This window comes from Suricata suricatta, chromosome 17 (assembly GCF_006229205.1).
Source record: "Suricata suricatta isolate VVHF042 chromosome 17, meerkat_22Aug2017_6uvM2_HiC, whole genome shotgun sequence".
Classification (NCBI taxonomy): Eukaryota; Metazoa; Chordata; class Mammalia; order Carnivora; family Herpestidae; genus Suricata; species Suricata suricatta.
The window spans coordinates 22,926,946-22,944,334 of NC_043716.1; the positions used below are offsets into that span (position 1 = coordinate 22,926,946).

At 39.9% G+C, this 17,389-nt stretch overlaps 1 protein-coding gene across 5 annotated transcripts in view; it reads left to right on the forward strand.

Annotated features, from left to right (window-relative positions):
- Positions 1-17,389, forward strand: part of ACACA (acetyl-CoA carboxylase alpha) — a 279,134-nt gene that overhangs the window by 222,535 nt on the left and 39,210 nt on the right. For all 5 annotated transcript variants that reach the window (XM_029929349.1, XM_029929353.1, XM_029929351.1 and 2 more), the window contains 2 exons: positions 13,828-13,971; positions 14,552-14,672. In XM_029929349.1, coding sequence (XP_029785209.1) covers positions 13,828-13,971; positions 14,552-14,672 — 265 coding nt within the window. The remainder of the gene's footprint in view (positions 1-13,827; positions 13,972-14,551; positions 14,673-17,389) is intronic.

The following is a 17,389-nucleotide window of genomic DNA, read 5'->3' on the forward strand; positions in this document are numbered from 1 at the left end:
TGTGAAATGGTATAGCCAATTTGAAAAGTTTACCCCAGCCATAAACAAGAACGAAAATTTACCATTTGCAACAACATGGATGGACCTAGAAGATATAATGCTAAGTGAAATAAGCCAGAGAAAGACAAATGCCACATAGTTTCACTCATATTTAAGAAACAAAACAAAGGAACAAAGGATAAAAGAGTCAAAAAATCAGACTCTTAATACAGAGAACAAAATGGTGGTTACCAGAGGGGAGGTGGATGAGGGATGGGTAAAATAGGTGAGGATTAAAAGGACACTTTTCTAGATGAGCACTGGGCATTATATAGAATTGTTTCATCATTATATTGTATAACTGAAACTAATACAACAATATGTGTTAATCATACCTCAATAAAAAATTAAAGTTTAGCATTCTTTTTTTTAAACAATAAGCATTTACCATATAACATAGCAATCCTATTCCTAGGTATTTTACCCAAGAGAAATGAAAATATATATCCACACAAAAACCTGTCCACAAATGTCTGTAGCAGCTTTATTCATAATTTCCCCAAATTGGAAACCCAACTGTCTACCAAGAGGCAAGCAGATGAGCAAGTGTGGTACTTCCATAAAATGGAATACTACTAGGCAGTTAAAAGAAACTACTGATACGTTGGCATGAATGAATCTCAGATGCGTTACACTAACTAAAAGAAACTAGACTCCAAATACTCTGTAGTATATGACTTCATTTATAGAACATTCTGGAAGAGGCAAAACTGTTGAGGCAAAGAGCAGAGGAGAAGGGAACAGATTATAAAGGAGATGAAGGGAAAAAAATTTTTAATTCAAGTATACTTGACATATAATATGCTGGTTTCAGATATATAACGTAAGTGCTTCAACAGTTGTATATGTTATGAAATGATCACTACCATTCAACTAGCTACCATCAGGCACCATACAGAGTTGTTACCCATATTGTTAACTATATTCCCAGTGTTGCATATTACATTCCCATGATTTATTTTGTAACTGGAAATTTGTTTTAATCTTCCCCTATTTTATCCACACCCCCCCACACACACACACCACATCCCTCTTGCAACTACCATTCTGTTTTCTGAGTCTGTTTGTGTCCTGTTCTTTTGTTTTTTAGATTCCTCCTATAAATCAAATCATATGGTGTTTGTCTTAGATTTATTTCAGTTAGCATAATAACTTCTAGGTCCATCCAGGTCACCACAATTGGCAAAAAAATTTTTATGGCTGAATAATATTCCATGATACACACATGCCATACATCTTCACTATCCGTTCATCTACTGATAGACACTTAGGTTGCTTCCATACCTTAGCCATTGTACATAATGCTGCAGTGAACATAGGAGAGCATATATCTTTTTGAATTAGTGTTTTCATTTTGTTTGGTTAAATACCCAGAAGTGGAATTGCTGGGTCATATGGTAATTGTTTTTAATTTTTTTTTTTTTAAGATTTTTTTTTCCATAATATTTTATTGCCAAATTGTTTTCCATACAACACCCAGTGCTCTTCCCCTCAAGTGCCCTCCACCATCACCACCACCTGTCTTCCCCCCCCTACCCCCTCCCCCCCAACCCTCAGTTCATTCTCAGCTTTCAATAAAGTAATCTCTACACCCAACACAGTGATCGCACCCACAATCCTGAGATCAAGAGTTGTACACTCTACCTACTGAGCCAGCCAGGTGCCCCATTTTTAATTTTGGGGGGAACTTCTGTACCGTTTTACACAGTAGCTGCACCAGTTGGCATTCCCACCACCAGTGCATGAGCATTCCCTTTTCTCCTCATTCTTTTCCAACACTTGTCTTATTTTTTTGATACTTGCCATTCTGACAGATGTGAGATAATATCTTATTGTGGTTTTGATTTGAATTTCCCAGACTATTAGTGATATTGAGAATCTTTTCATGTGCCTGTTGGCCATCTGTATGTCCTCTTTGGAGAAATGTCTGTTCAGGTCCTTTATTTTTTAATTGGATTGTTCATTTTTGTGATATTGAGTTGTGTACATTCTTTATATATTTTGGATATTAACCCTTATTGAATATATCATTTGCATATATCTTCTCCCATTCATTAGGTTGCCTTTTTGTGTTGTTGATGGTTTGATTCACTGTGCAGTACCTTTTTAGTTTGATGAAGTCCTATTGGTTTATTTTTGCTTTTATTGCCCTTGCCTAAGGAGACCAATCCAAAAAAAATATTGCTGAGACATGTCAAAAAGCTTAGTCCCGGGGCGCCTGGGTGGCTCAGTCAGTTAAGCATCTGGTTTCGGCTCAGGTCATGATCTCATGGTTTGTGAGTTTGAGCTCCGCGTCAGGCTCTGTGCTGACAGCTAGCTCAGAGCCTGGAGCCTACTTCTGATTCTATGTTTCCCTCTCTCTCTGACCCTCCCCTGCTCACGCTGTCTCTCTCTCTCTCTCAAAAATAAATAAAACATTAAAAAATATATATTAAAAAAAAAAAAGCTTACTCCCTGTTTTCTTCTCTGGGGTTTATGCTTTCTGGTCTTACATTTACGTCTTTAAGCCAGTTTTTAGTATACTTTTGTATATGGTGTAAGAAAATAAACCAGTTTTACTCTTTTGCATGTCGAGTTTTTCCAATACCGTTTATAGAAGAGACTGTCTTTTCCTTATTGTATATTCTTGCCTCCTTTGTTGAAAATTAATTGATTGTGTAAGCATGGACTTATTTCTAGACCCTCTATTCTGTTCCAGTGATCTTTATGTCTATTTTTTTGCTGATACCATAATCTTTTGATTACTCATAGCTTTATAATATAATTTGAAATCAGGGAGTGTGATACCCCCAGCTCTGTCTTCTTTCTCAAGATTGCTTTGGCTATTTGGATCTTTTGTGGTTCCATAGAAATTTTAGATTTATGTGTTCTAATTCTGTGAAAAATGTCATTTTGATAGGGTATTTTGATGGAGAATCCATTGACTCTGTAAATTTCTTTAGGTAATATGGACATTTTAATATTAATTCTTTCAGTCCATGAGTATAGAATATCTTTCCACTTACTTGTATCTTTCTCAATTTCTTCATTAGTGTTTCATAGTTTTCAGCTTCTTGGTTAAATTTGGTTCTGGGCATTTTGTACTCTTTTTGTTGGAACTGCTTAAGTGGGATGGTTTTCTTAATTTCTCTTTCTGCTAGTTTATTATTAGCCTATAGAAATGCAACAGATTTATGTATGTTAATTTTATATCCTGGAACTTTAGTGAATTCACTTATTAGCTCTAATAGTTTTTTGGGTGGAGTCTTTGGGATTTTCTTTATATAGTATCACATTATCTGTAAATCATTACAGTTTTACTTCTTTTCTAGCTTAGATGCCTTTTATTTCTTTTTCTTGTCGGATTGCTGTGACTAACACATCCAATACTATGTTGAATAAAAATGGTGACAGTGGGCATCCTTATCTTATTCCTGATCTTAGAGGAAAAGCTTCCAGCTTTTCATCGTTGCTGTATGATATTAGCTGTGGCTTTGTCATTTATGCCTTTTATTATGTTGAGGTATGTTCCCCTCTATACCCTTTTTTTGTTGAGAATTTTTATCATAAATAGACACTGAATTTTATGAAGTGTTTTTCTTCATCTGTTGAGATCATACAATTTTTCTAATGTATATTTATTTATTTATTTATTTTGAGAGAGAGAAAGACAGCTCGAGCAGGGGAGTGGCAGAGAGAGAGGAAGAGAAAGAATCCCAAGCAGTCCCCACACTGTCAGCCCAGAGCCTGATGTGCGGCTCAAACTCATGAACTGTGAGATTATGACTGGAGCTGAAATCAAGAGCCAGACACTTAACTGACTAAGCCACCCATGTGCCCTGATCATGTAATTTTTATACTTCTTTTTGTTAATGTGGGTATCACATTCATTCATTTGCAGATATTGAACTATCCTTGCATCACAGATGTTATCCGTGTATTGTATTATCCGTGTATGTATTATCCTTTTAATGTATTGTTGAATTCAGTTTGCTTATCGTTTTTTTGACGATTTTTTTGCATTTATGTTAATCAGAAATATTGGCCTATAATTTTTTGTGTGGGGCTTTATGGTTTTGTTACCAGGGTGATGCTGGCCTCACAGAATGAGTTCATTTTCAATTTTTTGAAATAGTTTGAGAAAGACAAATATTAACTCTTCTTTAAATGTTTGGTAGATTTCACGGTAAAGGCATCTCGTCCTGGACTTTTGTTTGTTGGGAGTTTTTTGAATACTGGTTCAATTTAATTAATAGTATTTGGCATGTTCAGATTTTCTTTTTTCTTTTTTTTTAAGTTTATTTAGAGAGAGAGCACAAGTGAGAGTGTGCCTCAGCAGGGGAGGGACAGAGAGAATCCCAGGCAGGCTCTGTTCTGTCAGTGCAGAGTCCATCACAGGGTTTGATCTCACAAACCCAACACCAAGAGTTGGTATTAGTTGTAACTTCTCTTTCATTTTTATTTGGGCCCTCTCTCATTTTTTTCTTAATGAGTCTAGCTAATGGTTTATCAATTTTGTTTATCTTTTCTAAGAACTGGCTCTTAGTTTCATTGATCATTTCTGTTGTCTTTTTAGTCTATTTCATTTATTTCCACTCTGATCTTTATTATTACCATCTTTTCACCAACCTTAGGCTTTGTTTGCCCTTTTTTCTAGTTTCAGTAGGTATGAGGTTAGGTTGTTTATCTGAAATCTTTTGTTTACTGAAGATAGGCTTTCATTGCTATAAACTTCTCTCCTTAGGACTGTATTTGCTTTATCCTGCAGATTTTGGAACATAGTGTTTCCATTTTCATTTGTTTCAAGTTTTTTTTTATTTCCTCTTTGATTTCTTCAGTGACCCACTGGTTGTTTAGAGCATGTTGTTTATCCTCCACATGTTTGTGTTTTTTCCAGTTTTCTTCTTGTAATTGATTTCTAGTTTGTACCATCATGGCCAGAAAAGATGCTTGGTGTGCTTTCAGTCTTTTTAAATTTATTGAGACTTGTTTTGTGGCATAATGTGTGATCTGTCTTGGAGTATGTTCCATACATTTGAAAAGAATGTGTATTCTGCTGTTTTTTAATGGAATGTTCTCTCTCTCTCCATCTCTCTTTCTACAAACACACACACACACACACACACACACACACACACACACACACACACACACACACATCCATCTGGTGTAATGTATCATTCAAAGCCAAAAACTGTTTTCTTTGTCAATTCTCTGTCTGGGTGATCTGTCCATTGGTGTAAGTGGGGTATTAAAGTCCCCTGCTATTATTGTATTACAGTCAGTTTCTCCCTATTTATCTGTTAATATTTGTTTTGTGTATTTAGGTGCCTCTATGTTGGGTATATAGATATTTGAGATGTTATATCCTCTTATTGGATTGATCCCTTTATCACTATGTAATGCCCTTCTTTGTTTCTTGTTTCAGTTTTTGTTTTGAAGTCTATCTTGTCTAAGTATTGCTACCCCAGCTTGCTTTTACTTCCATTTGCATGGAATATCTTTTTCTGTCCTTTTCATTTTCAATATATGTGTGTCTTTAGATCTGAAGTGAGTCTCTTATAGGCAGCATATAGGTGGTCTTGTTTTTTGTTTTGTTTTGTTTTGTTTTTAATGTTTCTTTTGAGAAAGAGCACTTGAGTCAGGTAGGGGGCAGAGAGAGAGGGAGAGAGAGAATCCCAAACAGGCTCTACACTCAGCACAGAGTCCAACATGGGGCTCGATCCCACAACCATGAGATCATGACCTGAGCTGAAATCAAAAGTCAGACACTCAACTGACTGAGCCCTGTTGGTCATTTTTTTATGCATGCAACCACCCTATGTCTTTTGATCAGAGTATTTAGTACATTTATGTTAAAAGTAATTATTGAGAGACATGTACTTATTGCCATTTTGTTGATTGTTTTCTGGTTGTATCTCTTGACTAATTATTGTAGGTCTAGGCAATTTTACTACTATTGTCTTTTAACCTCCATACTAACCATGTAAGTAGTTGATCTATTACCTTTCACATGTTTACCTTTACTGGTTAGGTTTTTTTCTTACATAATTTTCTTATTTCTAGTTATACTATTTCTTTTCCATTTAAAGAAGTCTCTTGGCACCTGGATGGTTCGTTTGGTTAAGTGTCCAATTCTTGATCTCAGCTCAGGTCTTGACTTCAGGGTTGTCAGTTCAGTTCCCACATTAGGTTCTGTGCTGGGCATAAAGCCTATTTAAGACACAAAAACAGAAAAATAAAAATAAAGCAGTACCTTTAACATTTCTAGTAAGACTGGTTTGGTGGTGATGAACTCCTTTAGCTTTAGCTTGTCTGGGAAACCCCTTCTCTCTCCTCCTGTTCTGAGTGATAACCTTGTTGAGTGGACTATTCTTGGTTATAAGTCCTTTCCTTTCACACTTTGAATATATCATGCCACTCCCTCTGCCCTGTAAAGTTTATGCTGAAAAATCACCTCATAGTCTTATGGGAGTTCCCTTGTACATAACTGGTTGTTTTTCTCTTGCTTCCCTTAAAATTCCCTCCTTAACTATTGACATTTTGATTATAACATGTCTTGGTGTGAGTCTCTTTGTGTTCATCTTATTTGGTGTGCCCTGGACTTGGATATCTGCTTCCTTCCCCAGGTTAGTGAAGTTTTCAGCCATTATTTCTTCAAGTAGGTGTTCTCTTCCTTTTTCTTTTTTCCTTCTGGGGCCTCTATAATGTGAATGTTAGTATCTTTGATGTTGTCCCAGAAGTCCCTTAAACTACCTTTATTTTTTTCATTTTAGCTGTTCTTTCATCTTTTTGCTGTTCTAGTTGTATGTTTTCCACTACTGTCTTCCAGATCACTGATCCATTCTTCTGCATTGTCTAATCTGTTGTTGATTCCCTCTCATGTATTTTTCATTTCAGTTATTGTATTCTTTACTTCTCATTTACTCTTTTTTATGTTTTCTGTTTCCTTGTTAAAGTTCTTACTATATTCTTCCATTCTTTTCCTGAGTTTAGTGAGCATCTTTATGATCATTACTCTAAACTCTTTATCTGGTAGATTGCTTTTCTCCATTTCATTTAGTTCTTCTCTTGAGGTTTTGTCTTATTCTTTCATTTGGAACTTGTTCTTTTGTCTCCTCATTTTCCTCAACCTTCTGTGTTTGTTTCTATGTATAGGTATATCAGTTATCTCCTGGTCTTGAAGAAGTGACTTTATGTAGAGGATGTCCTGTGGGGCCAGTAGCACAAAACCACCCTGGTCACTTAGTCCAAGTACCTGCCCTTCTCCCCTGCCCCAAGGTTTCCCGCATGGGCCGCACACACCTTCCTGTTGAGGTTGGGCCATAGTTAGTGCACACTTGCTGGAGTGTGAGGCTGACCCCTTGGAACAGGGGCCACTGTAGAGGAGGGGCTCTGGTGTTGGTGGAGGCAACCCGCTGGGTGTGACAGGATGGGGAGCAACTTGGGAAGGACTCAACCAAGATAGGTGGATAGAGGCTGGGGAGTCCACAGGGGAATGCTGGGGTGTGGTAAGTAGTGCTAGCACAGGAGATGGAGAGTGTCAGAACTCTCTCGCCACCACCAGGCCAACTTGGTAGAAGAGGGGTAAAGAAAATGGGGCCTGCCAGTGCTTCCTTCTCTGAAGAATGTTCCAACATACATCCACCCCTCTAGCACATGCCCTAAAATTAATGAATCTTTAGAAGTCTCAGTTTCCTGCTGCCCTCTGGGACATAAGCCCTACTGGTTTCTAAAGCCCGATGTTATGGGGCTCTGCCTCCTGGTACAGGTCCCTTGAGCTGGGGAACCCATGTAGGGCTTAGACCCCTCATTCCTTAGGAAAAGCCTTTACAGTTGCGATATCCCTCCCACTTGTGGCTCACCACACCAAGGATGTGGGTCCTGACTAGACCAAATCTTGCCCCACCTACCCATCTTGGTGCAGCTTTTTCTTTATATTCTTAGTTGTGTAAAATCTTTTCTGCTAGTCTTCAGTTCATTTTCAGAGACAGTTGTTCTATATGTAGTTGTAGTTCTGGTTTGTCCATGGAAGAAGGTGAACTCAGGATTTTCCTACTCTGCCATCTTGATCCCGCCCTGTTGGGGGAAGATTTGGGGTGAAGAAAACTTTTAGTGTGATTTTGATGGTGGTTATATGACTATATGTATTTGTCAAAATTCATAGAATTCTGTTCCTAAAAGTGGATTATTTTTCTATATCTAAATTATACTTCAATAAACTAGGCCAAACAGAAACAAAAATTTCTGTATTTGGAATAACTTTTTGTCAATATGCTTCAATCTGTAGCAGTTGATGGATTCCTGAGATAAGTGATTTCTTTCTGGCAATCTGTTTCCACTCTGGAAGCCTATGTCTTTTCTCATACGTTTGACAAGTAAACTGTCGTGTGACTCTTCTTACCCCCATTACATTGAAAATGCATTTCTGTTCTTCACACAGTCCACCTTCAAATCCTTGTCATAGTTCTGCCATCTAACTCATTCCTCTGTTTTCCTCTCCCCCTCCATAAGCAGAGGCCTTCTGGTGTTTTAGGTGTCCTATATCTCAGTCTCTTTTTAGCCAAATATCTTCTCCCTCCTCTGGTTTCCCAGTCTCTTTACTCCAATTTACCCATCCACAGACCTGATTACTTCATAATATTGCTGTTTGTAGAGAGGCTTTTAGTCTTGCAGTAGATGGTCTTTAATCCAGCTGTGGCTCAGGTCAGAGGCTTTCCCATCCTATGCCAGCAGTGGGTCACTGTGGCCCTTCTCTACCCACAACCCTAGCCTACCAGCTGCCAACCAGCACTCCAGTTTGCCAGTGACAAGTGCCAGTGAGGAGGGGAGAAGAAGTTGTAACCCTGAGTCTGTGTATTAAGAGGCTATATTTTGGGAACCCCCAGATATTCTTGGTGGCAAAGGCACCAACCAGTTCTGTCTCCCTAGAGATTTAATTCCATTCACCCTTGGATATAGTCCTGGAGAAACATTTACACAGTAATATGTGCTGCACCACTTAAAATTGTTAATTGGAGATTGAATTACTTGTCAGCTTTTAAAAATGTAGTCCTCTCAGGTCAGAGAGGAGGGTGTTAGCAGCATGAGTAAATGAGCTATTGCTTTTTTTTCTCTCCCTTCCTCTTTTCTCCCCCTCCCTTTTCCCCTCTCTTACTCTTCCTCCTTTCTTTTGTCTCTATTTTACCACTTTTTTCCTGCTCCCACTTATTTTTATTCATATCTGTCTCTGTTTCTGCCTTAGCCAAACCTTTATCAATAACCTGGCAGATCCCAGAGTGACTTTAATATCTAGAATCATGAATAAAGTCCAGTGATGATGATTGCTTGGGAAATGTACAAAATTCCTCAGATCCTCTTGAGAATGGAAGTACCCTAATGAGAAGGAGGGATGCAGCAAGGACTCAGTTTGTGTAGCCTAAATTCCTAGATGCAAGAGGAATTTTTTACTTCCTACTTCTTTAAATAGAAGATTGCCCTGAACCAAGAATTGTTTAAAGGAGGAAAGATTGGCTAAAGGGGTTTGGAAAACAGCAGTAGATTTCATTTTTTATTCCATCGATATGCATCATTTTTGTTCACATCTTCAGCACATGATTGCAAATATTTGCCTATGAGTCTAAAGGCCCCCAACATAATATGTATATCAGGACAAGGGCAGTTTTTTAAAAAATTGAGCTAAGTTGCATCTATGAAACTTGGAAATCTCAAGGCCTGTGCTGACAAATATCCTGACAAGTAAATACTATTCCCATTCAGTATTACATAGTGATTTCATTTGCACAAAACCTCACAATGCTCTGCCACTTCAGTCAAACGTCTGGAGCACTGGGGAAAGGAAGAACGTGTTTATCTTGATCTCCAAAAAGGGATTTAAGGGAGAGAGCAGGCGGTATATTAGACTGTTTTCATTGCCTGTCAGCTATGGTAAACCTGAGCTGTCTGCAGTGTCTCTAGATAAGCAGCAGCAGCAGAGGCCTTAGCATGTGTGTGTGACTGTGTTCGTGTGTACTTCTTGTATATCTCAACATTTCTGAAGGCTCTGTAGCGTCTTTGGTGGAGCCTTTAACAGTCGTGTCTCTGCTAATCACTGGCTTTTATGCAGTGCCCTTAATTCTCAGGTCTGCCAATTTCAGTGAATGAAGTAAGGGATGAGGCTTAAGTTTATTTTGAGTGGATGAAGATCCTCTTTCCTCCCCGAGTCAGCCCTTGTTCAGTTCTGTCGGTGTGGGCGCTCTTCAGCAGGGGGCCCTGAGGTGATGCCCGTTCCTAGTATTTTGTAGTACTGCTTCTCTACCTAAACTGGGGAGCAGCAAAGCAGGGCCTCCGGAGCCACCTCTGCTTGACTGGCTCTTCCTGTGTTTAAATATGGTTATTGATGCTTGTTGGGAAGAGAAATTAAATGTTTGTATCATGCAGGAGGGAATGTGAGAAAAGTAATTTGGAAAATGGAAAATGGCCAGCAGCTTGATTTGTATAGAAACATGTATGTCAGAACTGGAAAACTGATGAATGAAGCTCACCTACTTCATAAAGATACTATGTTGATGAGGGCTCTGTACCCCAGATTTTTCTGTGAAAAATTGCTAGACCAACACCAAATAACAAAACAGTGGTACTGTCTATGTGGCCTCCCTAGATACTGATCAGGGTTTGTGTAACTGTTCCGGCATGATCATTTCAGAGTTAGGCAGAATGGATTTTGTCCTAGCCCAGATTCTGTTTCTTTGGTTGGAGCTTTTGTTGTGAAGTATTCTAAAATCATTAAAAGCACTTGAGTCAGCAACGACCCCTATAAATCAGGAGCTATTGTGTGCGCCCTCATTCTACTGGTGCATGCTCTAAACATACGGTCATTGAAGATGAACTGGAGGGGACTGCTTTCTCTTCACCAACTGTTAAGTAGCTATGATTGTGGCATTTGTTTGTGATTAGTGAAGCAGGTTTCCTTTCTGTGTGTCCTTCCCTCCCCACCCCCACCTCCAACGATACAGCTAGTCATAGCCATTTGGATACTCTGTTAGTCTATCCTATAATTTTTCCCTTTAATTGCCAAAGTAAATGAATTTTCTCTCACGACAAACATTTCTTTAGTCCAGAAATAGTGTCCTGGGTAGTGGTAAGCCCTGGTTAGATTCCTTTCTAAATCCATAGGAGGAGTGTACAAATACTGCCTTTGAGGACAATGCCAAAGGGTCAGAAGCTGAGTTTTACTTGTAAAAGGAAGTTGTGCTAAGTGATTAAATCCTTGCTTCTTCCGCGTCTGTCTTCCATTGATTTAGAGGAATATGGGGTAGAATGGGCAAGTGGCAGCGCTTCCAAGAAGAGCAAGTCCTGGGTGCTCTTCCCTTTCTAAATAAGGGACAAAGATGTGTGAGGAAGGTGTATTTGAGTTAGCTAAGTGGCTTTTGGTCTGTTTTGGTCCCTTTTTCCAAGATTGGTCCTTCATCAGTCCACTAATTTTGGAGGAGTCTGAGGCTCTAAGCAGATGGACATTATCAAGTACTAAGTACTGTTTCATATTAAAGAAAACCATGTTTCTGAATAAAAAACGGCCCCAGCTCTCTTCCAGGCAGCAAGGAGTTCTTGGCTTCTGATGTAGGTTGTGAATATCGGATATTCAGGGTCAGTACAGTGTCTCCTTTTTATTTCTTTTCCCCCTTTCCAATTTTATTTTAATAATTAAAAATACTGCTGATCACACCGAATGACTTCTGGCAGAGAGGCAGTCTGTCCCAGAAGGACCAGTTGTGGGCCATCGGGTTTATGACGTCCATAAAACCAGAGCCACATCAGAGCATGGCCTTCCTGAGTGACAGGGTTTTTGCTTCCACCAGGGTCCCCCCCATCAACTGACTGCTTTGGACATTTGTTTTGGGTTGGTTTTTTGTTCTGTTTTGTTTCTTGATGCATATGTGACTGTACATGTGTGCACACATTTAAAGATATAAATGAAACAGGTATGTAATGCCCTCTGCCTGTTAGAAAGACTAAAGCCATCAAAATAACAAACGGCGTGTATTTGCTAGAATGTCAAAGTTATGAGTTTATTTTGTAATGATGTGCTCCTGCCTTCATGAGGTAAACTGGCCGTGGCAGAGGTGTTATTAGTAATATGGACTCAGTGGAGCAGAAAGCCAAGTGACCGAGAGATCAGTGTATCAGTCAGAGAGAGGGCAAATGGAAAGAGACAGCAGGAGAATGAGAAAGGAGCCACAGTGCCTGGGCTGAGATTAAAGACATACTGGGAGGAGGAGGGGAGCCCAGTGGTCAGATACGGTCTCCCCTGGTGCTGGGGCTCCTTCAGAGGAGTCGCTGGCATGTCGTCCAGCTCAGGGCTGTCTGCAACACTGGGTCTCTGCACTTCCTTACCAAGGAAGGGAGTAATCTGAGAGCAATTTTGCTTTCCATACTCTTTTCAGAGTCTCTTCCATCCTTCCTAGCTGAAATTAAATGGGTCTGAGGCCAGCTGGGCGATACGAAGGGGTTACTTTGGTCACCAACATCCTCATCCTTTGCAAGGTCTTGATGTAAGGGCTGACCCAGCATGGAAGGGAGCATCTCAAAGCTCCTAACAAGAAGGGACAAAATGGGAATATACAGGTAGACTTTGATGGTGTTTCATTTATTAGATTCTTCCCAGAGACTAAAAATGAGTAAAAGTTACTATTAAAGTAGGAAGAAAAATTTGTGTTGTTATTTTCTGAAGGAGGAGGGGAAAGGGAAAAGAAAAGGGAAATACAGTAAGCGCTCTACAACTGTTTAGAGCTCTCCAGGGCTACCCTAGATGACTGGCAATTACTACCCACTCAGGAGTTTGCAATAGTCCGTGATCAAGCTGCCCGGCTTCCACTGCTGGGTCAGAAAACCTCCCTCCCTGAAAGAAATTATTAACCAGTCTTTGAGGGAAAAAGAAACCCTACAATTTCCAAGTCCACGAATATTTTTTCTTCCTTTTTTTCTTCTTTGAGGGAAACTTTGTGGTTTCGAATTGCAGGTACCTTTCAACTTCACACGGGTTAAACTCCTCCAGAGATACACCAGGGATTGAGGCCCTGTGTATTCCCTGGAACCTTGAGAGAAAAAGACAGAGGAGAGGCAGGCTTGCATATAAATCACCGCCCTCCACCCAGCACACAAAGAGGACTTTAGGCTCAAGGGTTTGTGTATGTATCATGGATCACTTCAGGATTTTGCCAGCCTTAGGGCTGTGTGTGAGGACCAACTTCAAAAATCAAATGTAAGAGGGAAAGTAATCCTTTAAAAAAATTAGAGGCTCTCAGCATGGATCCACTGTGCTGGTGAAGTCTGTGAAACCGAGTTTAGGCCCTGGCTCGGCGAGCCTAAGCCCCTAATAAAGCTCTTTAAAAAAAAAAATTAGAAACCTAAGCCTCATAGCATTCGTTTAACTGAGACTTGTCACTACAGATTGTCAAAAGCCAGGCATGTTGCCTCTTTGTGTAGTTGTATAGCAGCTCCACTGCCCTGCTCACGCTGGGGAAGCCTGCACTTCAGGGTCCCAGCCTCACCCATCACCATGGTTCTAGCTGAGTCAAAGTATGCCACACACATCTATGGCAGCTAAGAGAGAGGGAGAGAGAGGGTTGCTGGTTTTTAAATTGCAACAATATATGTGATTGTTCAAAACCCTGTTTGGTTTTTCTAAGCTTTCTTTTTAAGACAAAAGGAACCATGAATCTGGAATCTGTGTCTTGCGGAGAAAAGAACCCATTTTACTGAGAATCACAAAATAGACTTTGCCTTTATTTATGTCAAGATGAATGTCTTTTCTCTTGCTTGTTTCTTTAGGTCCTTGGGCGGGAAGTTTACACCTCCAATAATCAGCTCGGGGGCATCCAGATTATGCACAACAATGGGGTGACCCACAGCACCGTTTGTGATGACTTTGAAGGGGTTTTCACTGTCCTGCACTGGCTGTCTTACATGCCTAAGGTGAGCCCTTCCTACTCAGCATTGACAAAGCCCACAGAACCAGGGCTCTCCACCACAGATCACAGGGCCTCTGTGTTTGAGGTCTCCTCCTTATGGGGGAGAAATTGTCTATGAAGTACTCCTCTGGAAATTGTTGGTTTCTCTTTTCCTTACAGCTGTGTTTGGATTTCTACTTTAAAATGCCTTTGGATTTCATTGGTATAGGCCCCTTTCTGATATTTTCCAGTCACAGAAGACTTTATGGCCTGTCTGGGCTCAGATCCCAGCATATCAAGGCCTCTTCCTCACTGTCGGTTTTCTCCTTTGAAATAGCCATCCATCCCCCTGGGAAGCTTCCCAGAAAGCATGGACACAATGAAATCAAGAGTCAGAATGTACCACATTTTGCCAGGCCCCTACATGATACTTGAGACCTGTACATGTTCTCAGGCCTTGGCATACAGTCAGGATGCCTCTCACTGATGACTGGGATGGATGGGTGTGATTCCGTTTGTGCTCCCTACTGCCTTTGTAAAGATTATGGCTGAGCCTTTGTAACGATTTACTGATTGCTGTGCTCTTTCCTCCCACTGCCTTTCAGAATGTGCACAGTTTAGTACCTATCCTGAACTCCAAGGATCCTATAGATAGAATCATCGAATTTGTTCCTACGAAGGCCCCATATGATCCTCGATGGATGCTAGCAGGCCGTCCTCACCCAAGTATGTATATTTTGAGGGTCCTGTGGTACCTTGGCCCTCAGGCTATCCATCTTCCTTTTATTCACTAGCCAATTCCTGCGCAGCAGTACACGACAAAACAGAGCTACTATAGTAGCTCTGGAAATGAGACAGATCTTTAAAATAGCTCTCCAAAGATCAAGGTGGAAAACACTTCCAGAACAAATGAGAAACAAAGGAAATTAGTTGTACAAGTCAGTCTCTGAGTCATAAGCAGTAGTCACTAATACATTTCTTCTGTTAATTCTGTTACTAAGGCACTTATTACTTAATGGTTTCAAAGACTTTAAAACAGTTAAATCTAAGCAATAAAGTCATAGAATCTTCCACCGTCTAGTCTCTGTAAACAGAGGTGAATCAGATCAGTTTTAAGAAAGATATTTGACCCTTCAGTGTAGAACATAACCACACTCTTCTCAGCACACTATTTCTGAGCACCCAGCCTGCATGTGTCCTTCTTTTCTTATTGTATTGGTAATAGTATTGGGACTTGTTATGGTTATTAAATAAGGTTATTTTGTAAGGTCATTATTCATGAAGAGATTGTCCAGACTCTTGATTTTATAAATACATCGAGTGAGAACATGCTCTTCCTCCATGTTTATCTCATATATCCCTGTCTCGTGGGTGATTTGACCGATCTGTAAAACGAAAACAAAACAGAAAAACAGTGGTGACTCCATGTAAGGTGAATGTACATTCTTGCTTGCCAGTACCTTAAGCTGCTTTAACAAACCTTACTTCTCAGGCAGTAATGTTGTGAAGCCCCAAATCCCCCTGCTATGTTTTGAGTCTTTTTTTTCAGGTTGTTTGAGAAAGTGTTCTTTTTTGCATTTATTGCAACTATTTCAAAGAAAGCCTTATCTAAAAGAAGAAGAGAATGCAGAAGATAATTCATTAAATTTAAGAGTCACTGTGATTTTGTTGAAAGAAAAAAAGAGGTCTGTGTAAGGAAGACTTACTAAACCTCTGTGGGTACCCACTTTGAGCTAGGTAGGACTGCAAAGCACTTCCATATACACTATCTTCTTTAGGCTTACTACTTCTCAGAGATTAAAAATCAGAGAGAGAGAGAGAGATCACCACTTTATTTTTTAATTTTTTTTAATGTTTTATTTATTTTTGATACTGAGAGAGACAGAGCATGAGAGGAGGAGGGGCAGAGAAAAAAGGAGACACAGAACTGGAAGCAGGCTCCAGGCTCTGAGCTAGCTGTCAGCACAGAGACGCAGGGCTTGAACCCACGAACGTGAGATCTGACCTGAGCCGCAGTCAGAGGCTTAACCGACTGAGCCACCCAGGCGCCCCAGAGAGATCACCACTTTAAAGGCTCAGAGAAGTTAAGTGATTTGTGCAAGATCTCACAGCTGTTACTTCGGAATTGGAACTTAATCTGCAGCCCAACTGTAGATAGTATAGAAAAATCACCAGAGGGGGCGCCTGGGTGGCTCAGTCAGTTAAGCGTCCGGCTTCGGCTCAGGTCATGATCTCATGGTTTGTGGGTTCGAGCCCCGCGTCGGGCTCTGTGCTGACAGCTAGCTCAGAGCCTGGAGCCTGCTTCAGATTCTGTGTCTCCCTCTGTCTCTGACCCTCCCCTGCTCATGCTCTCTCTCTCTGTCTCTCAAAAAATAAATAAAAAACATTAAAAAAAAAGAAAGAAAAAGAAAAAAATCACCAGAGGAATTTCAATTTCAATTTTTACCTGTTGTCTTCAGTGCCTTCCTTTTCTTGTTACTCTTCATAAAACAAAATAGTTTTTCCTACATAGCCAGAAAAATCACCATAGTAATCTCCCTACCTCCCATATATATGCTATGATTATGATAAGAACCATGAACCTAAGATCCTGTCAACCTTAAAATCCAGAAGTTTTCTGGGAGAATTCAGAACAAGAGTCAATGAGTCTTTTCCTAGGAATCATGAGAGGGGTGGTAGGGGGGCAAGGGGGGCGGCATCTTAGTTGACTTCTAAGTTCTACCTCTGAAGTGAACACAACCTGCTCTTCAAGGTTTGGGGAGGGGAGTGAAGTCCACCTACACGAGCCATAGCCCACCAATGACTCCCCTCCCCTAGTCAAAATACAAAGCAGGAAAGTTTATAAAGAAGAAAGTCTTTCCATTTTGATGAATTTTATGATTCCAAATCATTATTATTGAAGTAAGAATCATAAAATGATCCAAGCATACAAAGTTAAAATTTCAGTATCCTGATACACTTAGAAGTTTGATGTAGAACCATCATCAAAATTTGAACCCTCTTTCACGAGGTGAAAAGATGTGTGTGAATGCAGGTGGGTATTATCCTGCCCATTATTAATGAGATCCACAGAATAAAATGAAATTTGTGATAAACTAAGTTTTCTGGTTTTTGGATAATATTTTTTCATCGACTCCCTAGTAATTCATTCTGCTGTCTATGTGTAGCTAACACTCGCTCCCAAATCGAGTGACTTCAGATTTTAATTTAGTGGAAGCGTTAAAGAAAGCAGATGATTCCCTGTGATAAGTTAAAGCAGATATCTTCTAGGTGAAAAGTTAAAGTCATTTATTAGAGGAGATAGTGCTGTGATATTCTTCAAACTGACGCCCAACACGAGACCAGAATCTAAACGATCGGCTTTGGGCTCACGATAGAGAGATAATTTTGAAATGGATGATCACATTTTACACTGGGGCCATAGAGGCAAGGAATGTAGAACA